Raw genomic sequence first — 12,005 nt, forward strand, 5'->3', positions numbered from 1 at the left:
TTCTAAAATAAATCATACGTAGAATACATGTTCTGCCTTAAAAATATAATCCAAATCTTTGTAGTTATTTTTACCAGCATATACTTTCCCATTACATTTCCTTCTATCGTAGAACAATTTTACAGGGAACAATACCCTCGTTTTACGAGGCTTTGAAAATCTTTCTCCTATCATCTGCTACATATACTATCGGATATTTACTGTCGGAATTTTTCAAAAAACACCGTAATATTTTCATCGTACATTTTTGTAAAAGAATAAGTAGATAATTTACAAGTGCCCTTGACCGTTTTAACATGGACGGTACTGTTAGTTGCTCTGACATTCAACATGGCCACCTGATATGTAGCAGACGATACAGGTGGTATGAAAAATTGTAAATAAAATTCAGTTTTACCTTTAATTATGAGTGGACGTGTGCAAAAAGAGAGTGCCGATGATTCCGATCGTATCGACGATGCAGTGGATCCTAGAGTACAGGTAAACCTATGCGTTTTTCTGGGAATAATTTATAGACTTCGAAACCTAGATACATACTTGTAATATTGACATTTCCACGTTACCACCGTTAAAACATTTAATTGCATCTAATATTTAGTAAAACTTGTACCTTAATCGTCCAGATTCTTGTCACTTTTGTATTTATTACGGCAGGTTCAACGCTTTCGTGAATGTAAGTTTCCTTTATCAGAATCACAAAATACTCTATACCTTTCTCAATCATCCTCTCTGATTAACCACTTGCTATAGTTGCTTTATTAAATCAAGTCTTTCGGTTAATCTGCAAGTTAGACAGCGTGTTTCGATGACACTATGTTACTACTTAGAACAATATTTTTGCATAATAATTCTCATGTAAGTTTCTGTAAAACTTTTCAACAATCATTTCAGATTGAACTTGAAAGATTGAATACTGCTACTGACGATATCAACAAGCTTGAGGTTGACTTAGACGTAAGTATAATAAAATTACTCTTATAGGTTATATATTTCTTATACAAATAACTTTAACTTTTCATTGTATAATCAATTAAAATAACCATCTTTCTCCTTGGGGGATCAAATTAGTAGCAAGTTTTGAAACTGGTTCTGATTACATTTCATTGAGGTGATTGCTATGAAGGGTACGAGTAAATGGATAATGGCTTCAAAGATCGTCTTATAGTCATTTATAACATGGTCTAAAGAAACGCTGTGTGACTTGAAACTTCATTCCTATTCAATTTATCAAAGTGAATTAAGGTGTACAAAAACACAAACTATGTTTCAGCCACTGATTATTCAATGAGCTTTTATTTCCAGGAAGCAAGAGCAACTTTTAGGGAATTACTTTGTGAATCTACGGTAAAAATTGATAGCTTAGCTAAGAAACTCGGCGCGTGCATTGAAAAATCTAGGCCATATTACGATGCCAGATTCAAAGCAAAAGAAGTAAGAAACATTTTCTATCATAGTACATCCCATAATTGCTAATTTAATGCATACTTTAAGGCTTTACACGAAACACAAAAGGCTGCAATTAGATTTGAAAGAGCCAATAGTCAGCATGCAGCAGCCAAAGAGATGGTTTACTTAGCCGAAGAAGGATTAAGGACAGAGGGAAGATGTTTCGATCATGCTTGGCAGGTAATTTCCACATTATCTGAGAAAAATTATTGACCCGAATCTTATGATGTTGAAAGTTAACGTTGTTATATTATTATATAGGAGATGTTAAATCACGCAACTGCCAGAGTTAATGAATCCGAGCACGAGAGAGCTTTGTCGGAAGCAGAACATAGAAACACTACTGCTCTATATCATAAAGCAGAACACGAGGTTCAAAGATTGCAACGTGAATTAAAACGTGCAATTGCTAAATCCAGGTATGTACCTGACGCACCTTCTTACAATTTAGCTAAATATTGAATGATTCTTTAGCTTACTTAATAATGCATGGAATGCGTCGCATTTAGTCATTCAATACATATACATATATATATATATATATTCTCTTTTTTTTCTTTATTTATTTATTTATTTACTTTTTTTTTCATTTACTTAGTTATTTAGTAAAATTAATAAAAAATAATTTAATTAAAAAATTAAATGAAAAGAAATAACATAATATATATTTAATATATGTATGTGTATATATATATATATATATATATATATATATATATATATACACACACACATACTCTATATATATCCTATATATGTATATATATGTATATATGTATGTACATATATATATATAGAATCTAATGGTCCAATAATAATGTTTTCTTTTTCCATGACTCTTAACATTCTTGTTTACTTTCTTCCCATACGTACATTTAATGATTTATGTTTCTATTGTTTACTATCTTACGTTGATTTTATATAGATATTAGAATATTTATGTCTTTTGGTTTGTATTCATGTTGGCAGTATGGGTGCACGTCGCAGCTTGCTTCTGATAAACAGTATCGCCTACAGGCACAACTTGCTCATGTTGTAAGTAGGATAGACATTATTTTTTTATTTTTTTACACCATATTTATTTTATGTCTTTGCTATGGACAAACCCCGTTCTGACGATTTTCTCTTTTTCTTTTTCTTCTTTTAAATTACCAGCCTATTTATGCACGAGTTATATTTTTATAAAATATTTCATAGATAAGCATTTTTGTACAAAAAATTCCGCTTTATTCAAACATGCTTCACCTGAGATCTACTTTATTAGATATAACTCAAAGAAAATGTAATATAAAAGTACCAATCTTCTCTTTAAAATACATGTTCTAAGCTCTGTTAATTAATTATTAATTGATTTATCATATAGGCCATATTACGAAATGAAAGCGCATTTTAATCAAATGCTGGAAGAGCAAAAGTTAAGAGTAAGCGCATTAGAAAGATCAGTGGGTGAAGCTAAAATGACTTACGCCGAAGCTCTGAGGAACTTGGAAAAGATCAGCGATGAAATCCATAGGGTATACCTGTTGACTGATTTTTGTCCGAGCTATGACTTTTTGCATACTATAGTAATTTTCATTTCTTATTTACAGACTAGGAAGTATGATGGAGCAGACGATTTCGATAAATCTTCGAGAGATACCGTTGGCCAACCTTCTCTACAGCCCAATGCGGGAACTCCAACTGATTCTAGCGTTACCGGATCACCTGATAGTACAGATTATACTAGCGACGAGTACTTGCGCCTTCCCGATAAGATGAGTCCTAGTACACAATGTCCTGTGCCTACAAGAGTAATTATACTTCATCGTATCAATAAGATATGTCAAATGATTTTTATAAGTATATTAATGACTTTCATTGTATGTTTATCCAGATCGATAGAGAGCCTTCTTCCGAGTATTTGGGCCTAAGTAACTTGAATGTTTCATCCACAGAGCCGCGGAAATATATCAAACGAGACCGTCCAAAAAGCATTGCAGCAACCGATACGAAACATATCATAACACTAAATCAAACAAGTTCTTCAACCTCACGGTTGTCAGACTTGTCGAATATTCTATCGCCGATAGAAAAACGAGTGAAAATACAAACGCCAGTGGATTTAAAAAGCACTAATAACACTGTACAAAACGGGGAGGAATGGACAGAAATTAGTTTAAATAATTCTCCGGACGAAGTATATTACAATAACGAAGTATACTCGGACGAAGAAGATCAAATTCCTTATAAACCGCTACCAATGGACTTGACTCCAGAAAGTAACAACCCACCCACCAATGGTGCAAATATTCAGTCGTTCAGTGAAGCAGCTAGTCGAAAGAAATTAGTAACCCAAAAGTCATTACCTGCTATGCCGAAAGGAAACGAAGTTAGTTTAAGCAGTGAAAAGAAAACGGAAGTAACAAGGAGTCCGTCAGTGAAAAGTAAAAGCAAACTCGATACCAGTTTAGCTAATTGGATAACCAGAAGTTCAGCTGGCAGTGAAGCCAGTGGAGGCAGTTCGGGTAAATACATTTGGCTATATATATTTTTAGTAATATAATGTATTTGGGTGAAACTAAGTTAGCCGGCTTATATATATATATATATATATATATATATATATAAAATATAAACTATATATATAATATATATATATATATAAATATATAATATATATACATATATATTAATTGTCATAGCAAACTCAAGTAGAAGACAGTCCCTTGATATGTTATGGAGTGCCGGCACAGGAGAACGGGTGAAGGAATTCCTCAATCACGGAATGATGATGTTGAACATATCTAGCCTTACGGAACGACGTTTCAACGAACCAAAGATAGCAGAGAGAGACAAGGAGAGATCTGAAAAGTCTGAGAAAGTGGAAGGGAAGGGGAAGAAAGTTCCTAGTCCATTAGAAAAAACAATGACCTATCTTAATGCGGACGAGGAAACATCCGATAGCGAAAGCTTAGCAAGGTACGTAACCTTTTGTAAATACCTTGTCATATGAATTACTTTATCTTAATTAATTCTATTGCATAACAATTAGCGTGGAAATGTTAACGGAGGATCAGATTTCTTCGCTTATGATGGAACCCGACATGAATCAAGTATGTCAAGAAATTCTAGGGACACCTTTAGTCGAGGTTTGTCCGTTATTGCAACAACTGCAACAACAACAATAGCACTCCTTTTCTTGACGTTACTGATTTAATCGAGTTGAAAAAGACACAACCATAAAAAATGTTCAAAATGGTAAAGAAACGAACTAGCTAAGGAATAGCTTTATTTATCATTACATAAAATTAGCGTGCAATTTGTTCCTGCACTTTTATTACGCATATATACATATATATATAATTATTTATTTATTATATATTCTATTATATATATAATATTATATATAATAGAAACAGAAGATTTCATTTTCGAGCATGGATCTTTTTCTTCCATTTCAGAGAGTCATGGCAACTCGAATCGCTTCATTACATTGTTATATACACCAGTTACATTTCACTCGAATTATACACAATTTGTATATATATGGCGCTCATAGAAATTTCAAACATCACATGCCAATAGTTGATTTTAATTATTGGTACACATATATCGTCATATTGAACTTATTTACTTATAGTAATCAATAAAAGGAGCAATATCTAGCAAATCCTAGATGATTACGCGTTAAACAAATTTTTTCGTTCATTTCGCTCATACTTGCGCGTTAAAATACCGGTATAGTAACTATAAAAGAAAAAAAGTGAGAATAAGGGAGGAAGAGAATTAAATATTCCATCGATTATCAAAGACCCATCGATTAGAAAATCCTTTGTCCCTCTGCGTTAAGAGTACAACTATATAAGCAATTCGTTTTTTATATTGCCAAGTATGCAAGAGCAAATGCCAGCCGAAACTTAAGATGTAATAATTATAGTCTTCTTTGAATTGCTAACTAGAATTATTTAGGTAAGATGACATGATTCTAAATAGAAAATTGGCAGCTTCGACAAGCGTGCTACATTAATATACCAAGCTTTAATACATTTAATAGTAATTAAACATGTTCATCTGCCAAGGCACAGCAGGACATTTTCAATGAACCTTTCCTTGACTCTGATAATCAGATACATAGATAATATTTATCACTAAGTACCTTGTAGCTGTTAGAATATGTACGTAAATCGTAATTAATGTATTTGAGTTATTATCACACATGGATTTAGGCAATCTGACTGACTCTGAAGGATCAGTTTCAATGCTAATTACTTAACTACTAGATATCCAATTACAATTTAAAGAGAACATTTCGATGATGACTTGAGACTAATTCCTACTATTTTAATTATTGCGAAGTAAGATTATACTTAAGATATTTGAATATCGATATTTTTAGAAGGAGTTGGATTGCCTAATTACGTTAAAGAGTAATCCATGAAAGGTGCATGCGATATGCCACTTACAAAGAGTAGTACATACATATGTATATACGTGTATATATATGTGTATATATATATATATATATGTATATATGTATATATATATGCAGATATCATTTATCTTTAATTCTCAATTTTCTGTGTAGTAAACAGTGCGTGATAATATATTAAATAAGACTAAAAGTTTTCTATGAACAAATAAAATAGGTCAAACAAACAAACGGCCTTTTCATCACGCATAGAGAACTATACCAAAGATAAATGAAGTACAGTTTAAGGCGAGCAGGAAAGTGGAATAAAACGATATTGATTCAATCAGGTTATTTGTTTTTCACTCCATAAAGCATAAAAATGAAAATATGATAATCTCGTACCGATCTACATCTGTTGTTCTTTTTTATCGTAAGATTTTATAATTTATGTGTATATATATATATACATATATATATGTGTATATGTATGTATGCATGTATGTATGTATGTATGTATGTATGTATGTATGTATGTATGTATGTATGTATGTATGTACGTATGTATGTATATAGGTTGTACAAAAAGTAAAAGAACGTATATCTTTTAAAGAAAGATATTTTTTTAAAATGATGATTTTTTAAATTCTTTATTTATAAAATTTGATAAGCAATCTTTTCAACTGTTTTAGTTGTCTATATATAAAAAGAAGAGAAGAAGAAAAATAAAAATAAAAATAATAGAAGAAACATTAAATTTTTAACCACTGTTGCATTGTGAATATACTAGTCATGATTACATAATTTTGTATAAATCAGATTATTGAACAAGTTGTGGGAAATTCTTCAACTACATATTATAAATAAACTATATTGAAATTCGAAACCATTGTCGTCGAAATTTGACATAATCGTATTGTTATCCTCGATGCGAGTCGATAATGACCATGCTCCTAAATATTTTACTAGATATTTTTTTGGCTAAAGTATGGGAGGGATGACATTGCATATAATGCGTACGCATACTATTAGAATGACTGTAAATAATATAATATTGTATATGTGATTGTAACTATGTATATATCAACATCTTCATTAAAATGCGGTTGCAGAAATACATAGCTAAATGTTAATACAAATGTACTATGTCCTTCATATACGTTGTATATACGTATGTTGATCGCTCCATCTTTAACGTTTTAATCGTTGCTTTCTTTAACAATTAATTAATAGCGATTAAGATTCGAATTGTCCGATATAACTCTCGAGTATTCGAATATTCAGATAGACAAAGTTAAATATATAAATATACGAATATTCGTAAATTGAAAGTGAAACGAAAGATCTGGAGAAATGGTGGTAATGGTTACGCTGGAATAGAGATTTTTAGAGAAGCCGGTTGGAAAATTGCGGTACACACGACAGGAAACGTCAAATGATAAACAGAGAGTAAACGTTCTGTATAGAGACTTTGGAGAACTCGCGGGTTAGCTGGTCGATTGATAATTGATAACGATTAAAGAATACTTACAGTTGCTTGGAACGTTGATAACGGGAAAATATTCGAAAAATATTTGAAACGGCCAACTATTGCTAGTTACAGCGGTATCCGCTCGAACTAACTGGCGTCGGTATCGTTCAAGAGGGAGAGAGACAGACGGCACTAAGGAATGAAAATGGCGTCGCGTGCACGGTGCCGATGATTTTCGTTACGTTACATTATCTTTTGTGCATAATACAAGCGAAACGTGAGCGATGCTTCTTATTTAAAGGTGAAAAGTTTCACGGAATCCTGTATGAGATATCGTTTAATAACATCACTCGCGTAGCGTCATAATTTCGGTGTAACTCGCGCGACAACGATCGTGTATGTGAGAGAATCAGGGAAAAAGTACTGTTTTGCGTATGGCTTTTAAATCGCAGGGACAGTTCCGCCTCGCCGATATACGTGTTCTTGGTGGTGAACGTCGTTGACATGACGAAAGACGCGTGTTTCGTTCTCGTGCATCATGAAACCACGATGAGCTATGTGCTTTGACGTACACGAGTGAAATCTAGTTTCGTTCAAAGACTCGCAAAGGTGTGGAGACGTCGTGCGTGTTAGCCACCATGGCGGTGAATCCGCGTGATATGGACGGTTTTATGCCGCTCCTGTCAACGACTGACATCAAGAAAAAGTTAAACGTTGGTAGTTTGCTGTTGAATTACTTGGGAGATGCGACCAAGAGCATCGAGTGTCAAGACATCGGACAGTTTATCGACAACATCATACCATGGTTAAGCAACGGCAACCCCAAGGTAACGAGTCTTTCCGTATTAGTCTTTGCAATTATTAAGGCATAAGGTTATTAAAAGTTAGTACATAGCTGCGTAACTTTAACGATCTTCGACTTTGGTGTTCAGCCGCGATAATTAATAAAAGAGTATATCGTATTCTTTCATAGTTTATTAATTTGATATAGAAAGCGTGCGAAGTAGCGAATAATCACGTACACGAGGTTTGTTGTCAAGTAATACGTTTTCATATTGCCAAACTCTTGTATTATTATTTTTAGCGTTGACAATGAACGTCTATCGTTTGTTATGTAAACAAGACCACGCAACAGAGATGTGGCAGTTTTTTGCCATTTACATATCGATAGAGTAATTCATGCTAATACGCCTAATGGACGTTTCCAGCCTACGTGACCTTTGTGTTTGTATGCAACGGAATAGGATAAATAGGATTAAAAAAAAGTTCTTAATGAAAAGAAGCGACTTGGAGGAGTTAGGTGGAAAGTGCAGCGGGGTGTGCCGGCTGACAAAACCGCCGGCACTCTATACAGCGTAGATGATGTACGTACGGGCAGAGTTGCTCGTTTATTGAATTTACAATTTCAAACTATCGGTCAGAATGTGAAAATGTGTTAATCGCTAAACAGGCCTTCTATCGGTCCATAGAATTCGCATAATCATGATCGTGCGTGAGAAATAAATTGCAATTAGCAGCAACGATCCGGTCGTCCATATTTCGAATTTTCTCTCAGGCCAAAGACATATTTGTGTACATTTTATTTTGGTCGACCTACATATATATTCTGCCTGCACACGAAACTTTCTACGCTCGAATCGAAACTCGGGAATGGACGATACTACTGGCGACAGCAACGTGATTGATTTGTAAATGAAATTCGAAGAATTGCGACAAAATAGAGAGGAAAGGGAAGAACTTTTCGCGGTTCTTTTTACATGTAAAATAGAAGAGGGCAGCTGTTGCACGAAGCTTGCTTTATACAACGTTCCTACGAAAGATTCGATTCCTCGCGGCCTTTCAGTCGCTTAATCTTCCGCTGGCAGATGGAACAGCTTGATTTACACGCGTTATCAATGCCAATTTTCATCCCCGATGTTTCCAATAAATTCCTTCCACTTGCTAAAACTTGTGCTCCATTCATCCGGGGAACGAACGAGTATATATATATATACTATATTGTCCCTTAGCTAAAATATTCCACTATATACGATTGCGAAGCGGAGGAAAACCGAAGTTTCGTTATTTTTTTTTCCAGCGTTTTTCATTCTCTTCGTTCAATGGAAAATATTTAGTCTTTTACTCGGTAACAGTCTGTATAATATAATGTAATGTAACGTAATATAATATAATATTAAGACAAAATGTATGCTACGTATTAGTTGAAAGGGAAAAACAACAGAGACGTTTAAATATTTTAATTTCGATATACATTCGATATCCGATATTCGTTTTAGCATCGAGAAGCTCTCTTGCTTGGTGAAATGCAAGTAAGATTAAAATATAGTTACCACAGTAGAGTTAACAGGAATACAGATATATGAAAACGATGGACGAGGCGTAACAAACGTACAGTAATAAGGATAATTATACTGTAACGCTCCGAGCTTGATTCGTCATCTGCAGAATTATCGATTATTATTTTGCATCCAAAATACGTGGATCTCCGTCTAATCTCGCATCTATGGTATTGATCTTTGGATGGTGCGATCGATAACAGTGGCTAGATATCATTTTAGTTATCCGCGTTTCGATATTGTTATTGTCAGTTATTGTCAATTACGTTCAATAATCGTTTTCATCACTAGGTTTAGACGAAACGAAACGATGATTTACGACGAAATTGGTTTCTCGTCGAGATAGTAGAAAACTCGGGCTGGTTCTGCGCCAAGAACGTATAAGGGAAAAACTTTCACGCCATGTACGTACAGTGTGTCACGGAGTAGGTTGCCGAACGATCGGCGTTTAGTCGAAGCTATTGGATTCACGATCGGTGAACGTTCTCGTTGCTAATAGACGAAGAAACGTCGAATGCGAAGATGCGCGAAGGGACGAACGGAAAAATACGCAACGAATCGGCACGATGTTAAGGCAATCGAAACCTTAAGATGAAAACCTATAGTCGTAGGCAGTTTCGTCGAAACTATTTGTACGCAAGTACCACTCGTCGAGTATCTAATCGTCTTTGTTGTCCTGCGGTGAAGACGCGATAGAACGGCCGACGCTGGACCTATTACCATCCATTACGAGTATTTGGCTATCCGGTGTGATTCGATCTAAACGTCGATGTTTTCGTTACAGTTTCAAAGTTGTAGTTGAAGTTAATTCCCAAACTTTTGTTATTAAATCTCTGCTTCGAGTCTTTAATTTAAATCTCTCTGCTCTGCTAAATTTAAGCCGAAACAAGGAACGCGGGGCTACAAACAAAACACATATTTCGATCGCTCTAACGTCTCTAACATTGAACCTACACGCTTAAATTTACTTGATTCGGATCTCTTCCCACGACCGGTTTTCATCCACTTTCGTTCTCACCGTTCCTCTGTCTCTGTTAATTAATATCAACTAGCAACTATTGTTTTCATCGATATTTATCAGTTGTATATTTCAAGCACCTATATTTTATATCTTACATTTTACAATTTACAATTTACAATTTACATTTTACATTTTACATTTTACATTTTATATAGGTACGTATGTACTTGCAACAATTTCGGGATATAATACACCTACAGACGCAACTATATATTATTACGTATAATATATTTGAAACATCTCTACCTATGCTGAGCGTGAAAGAGCACGAAAGAGCCCGAAAGAACGTGAAAGAACACGACCAATGAATAGGAGCGACACGAAGAGAAGTTACGTATGAAGCAATTAGCCGCAGGAATTTTTGTTTCGCACGTTACACGAGTATTCTTTCTCATTAACAGGCACTCGAGGGAAAGTTGCAAAGTCAAATTCCTCGATTCTTTCTTAGCATTTCCGGCCGAGTTTTTACGAATGAACCTATCTCGTGGGAAGATCAACAGGGAAACGAACGGCTCTACTCTGGAACAGTTCCTCTTACAAACAAACAAACAAACAAACAAACGACTTACAAGCGTTGCGTTGGTCAAAAGTTGACTCCCCGAGTTTGTCGATGGAAATCGGCGCGGGATGACGTCAGTATACTACATTCTGCGACGCGAACATTGAAAAATTGACACTAGCCAAATTTCACCAGGTCAATAAGCTTACGTCATTCTGCTCCGAGATTGCATGCAAGGAACGGAGAAAAGCTCTGCTCCTCGCAGCGATAAACGGCGTGCAATCGTCCAAGCCGTTGTTCGCGATTCAAATTCAGCTTCCTTCTTAATAATCCATCGAACCATGGATCCCCGGTACACTGTACATTGCACGATACATTTGTCTGCGTGTAATGTACGAATAAGCAAGTATACTTAGTAAAACGTGTTTGAGAAAACATGCATATTTAGAAGTATAGTTGCCCGTTCGTTTCTATATTTGGACTAGCTTTTTATCGTTTTACGCGTTGTTACCGCGTTTCTCGTAAGTCTTTCTCCTAGATGGGGTCTATACACAGAAGTAAAATCTCGAATTAACGTTGGTACATGTACTGTGGTCCGAGCGTTGCAGAGATACGAGATACGAGATACGAGGTGGAAGAAACGACTGCACGGAAATTTTACCAACTTGACGCACCGTTCAGCGGATCTTTACTTGCACGCGCGAGCTCGATATCGATATGGAAAAAAAAATGGGAGTAAAAGTAGATAAAACTAGAAGAAAAGGCATTAACCGGTCGTGTATCGTTATCCAGCGCCACTTGTTGCCGAGTGCGCGTCGTTGGTGCGAGAATATCAAGCGAACGCG

General features: G+C 35.0%; 2 protein-coding genes across 6 annotated transcripts in view; both read left to right on the forward strand.

The window, feature by feature from the left end:
- The first annotated feature begins 64 nt into the window (after nucleotides 1-64).
- On the forward strand, nucleotides 65-6,950 carry LOC132913216 (uncharacterized). 2 transcript variants are annotated; one of them, XM_060971348.1, is made up of 11 exons: nucleotides 65-480; nucleotides 892-954; nucleotides 1,303-1,431; nucleotides 1,492-1,626; nucleotides 1,708-1,865; nucleotides 2,416-2,481; nucleotides 2,810-2,960; nucleotides 3,036-3,236; nucleotides 3,320-3,950; nucleotides 4,128-4,404; nucleotides 4,478-6,950. In XM_060971348.1, the coding sequence occupies exons 1-11, from the start codon at nucleotides 406-408 to the stop codon at nucleotides 4,611-4,613; spliced, it is 2,022 nt and encodes a 673-aa protein (XP_060827331.1). In that variant the 5' UTR covers nucleotides 65-405; the 3' UTR covers nucleotides 4,614-6,950. The 2 variants fall into 2 exon arrangements, with proteins under 2 accessions (XP_060827331.1, XP_060827332.1); XM_060971349.1 differs by lacking the exon at nucleotides 2,416-2,481.
- A 560-nt stretch (nucleotides 6,951-7,510) lies between these two features.
- LOC132913205 (CLIP-associating protein 1-A) overlaps nucleotides 7,511-12,005 on the forward strand; it is a 28,757-nt gene continuing 24,262 nt past the window's right edge. For all 4 annotated transcript variants that reach the window (XM_060971297.1, XM_060971298.1, XM_060971300.1 and 1 more), the window contains exon 1: nucleotides 7,511-8,131. In XM_060971297.1, the coding sequence (XP_060827280.1) occupies nucleotides 7,943-8,131 (189 nt within the window). In that variant the 5' untranslated portion in view covers nucleotides 7,511-7,942. The remainder of the gene's footprint in view (nucleotides 8,132-12,005) is intronic.

This window comes from Bombus pascuorum, chromosome 13, assembly GCF_905332965.1.
Source record: "Bombus pascuorum chromosome 13, iyBomPasc1.1, whole genome shotgun sequence".
NCBI classification, from domain to species: Eukaryota; Metazoa; Arthropoda; class Insecta; order Hymenoptera; family Apidae; genus Bombus; species Bombus pascuorum.

Excerpts from the sequence above, each read along its gene's own strand:
- LOC132913216 (XM_060971348.1), top strand. The coding sequence starts at position 406 with ATGAGTGGACGTGTGCAAAAAGAGAGTGCCGATGATTCCGATCGTATC. Across the intron at positions 2,961-3,035 it reads TCAGCGATGAAATCCATAGG|ACTAGGAAGTATGATGGAGC; the intron begins GTATACCTGTTG and ends TCTTATTTACAG. Across the intron at positions 4,405-4,477 it reads GATAGCGAAAGCTTAGCAAG|CGTGGAAATGTTAACGGAGG; the intron begins GTACGTAACCTT and ends CATAACAATTAG.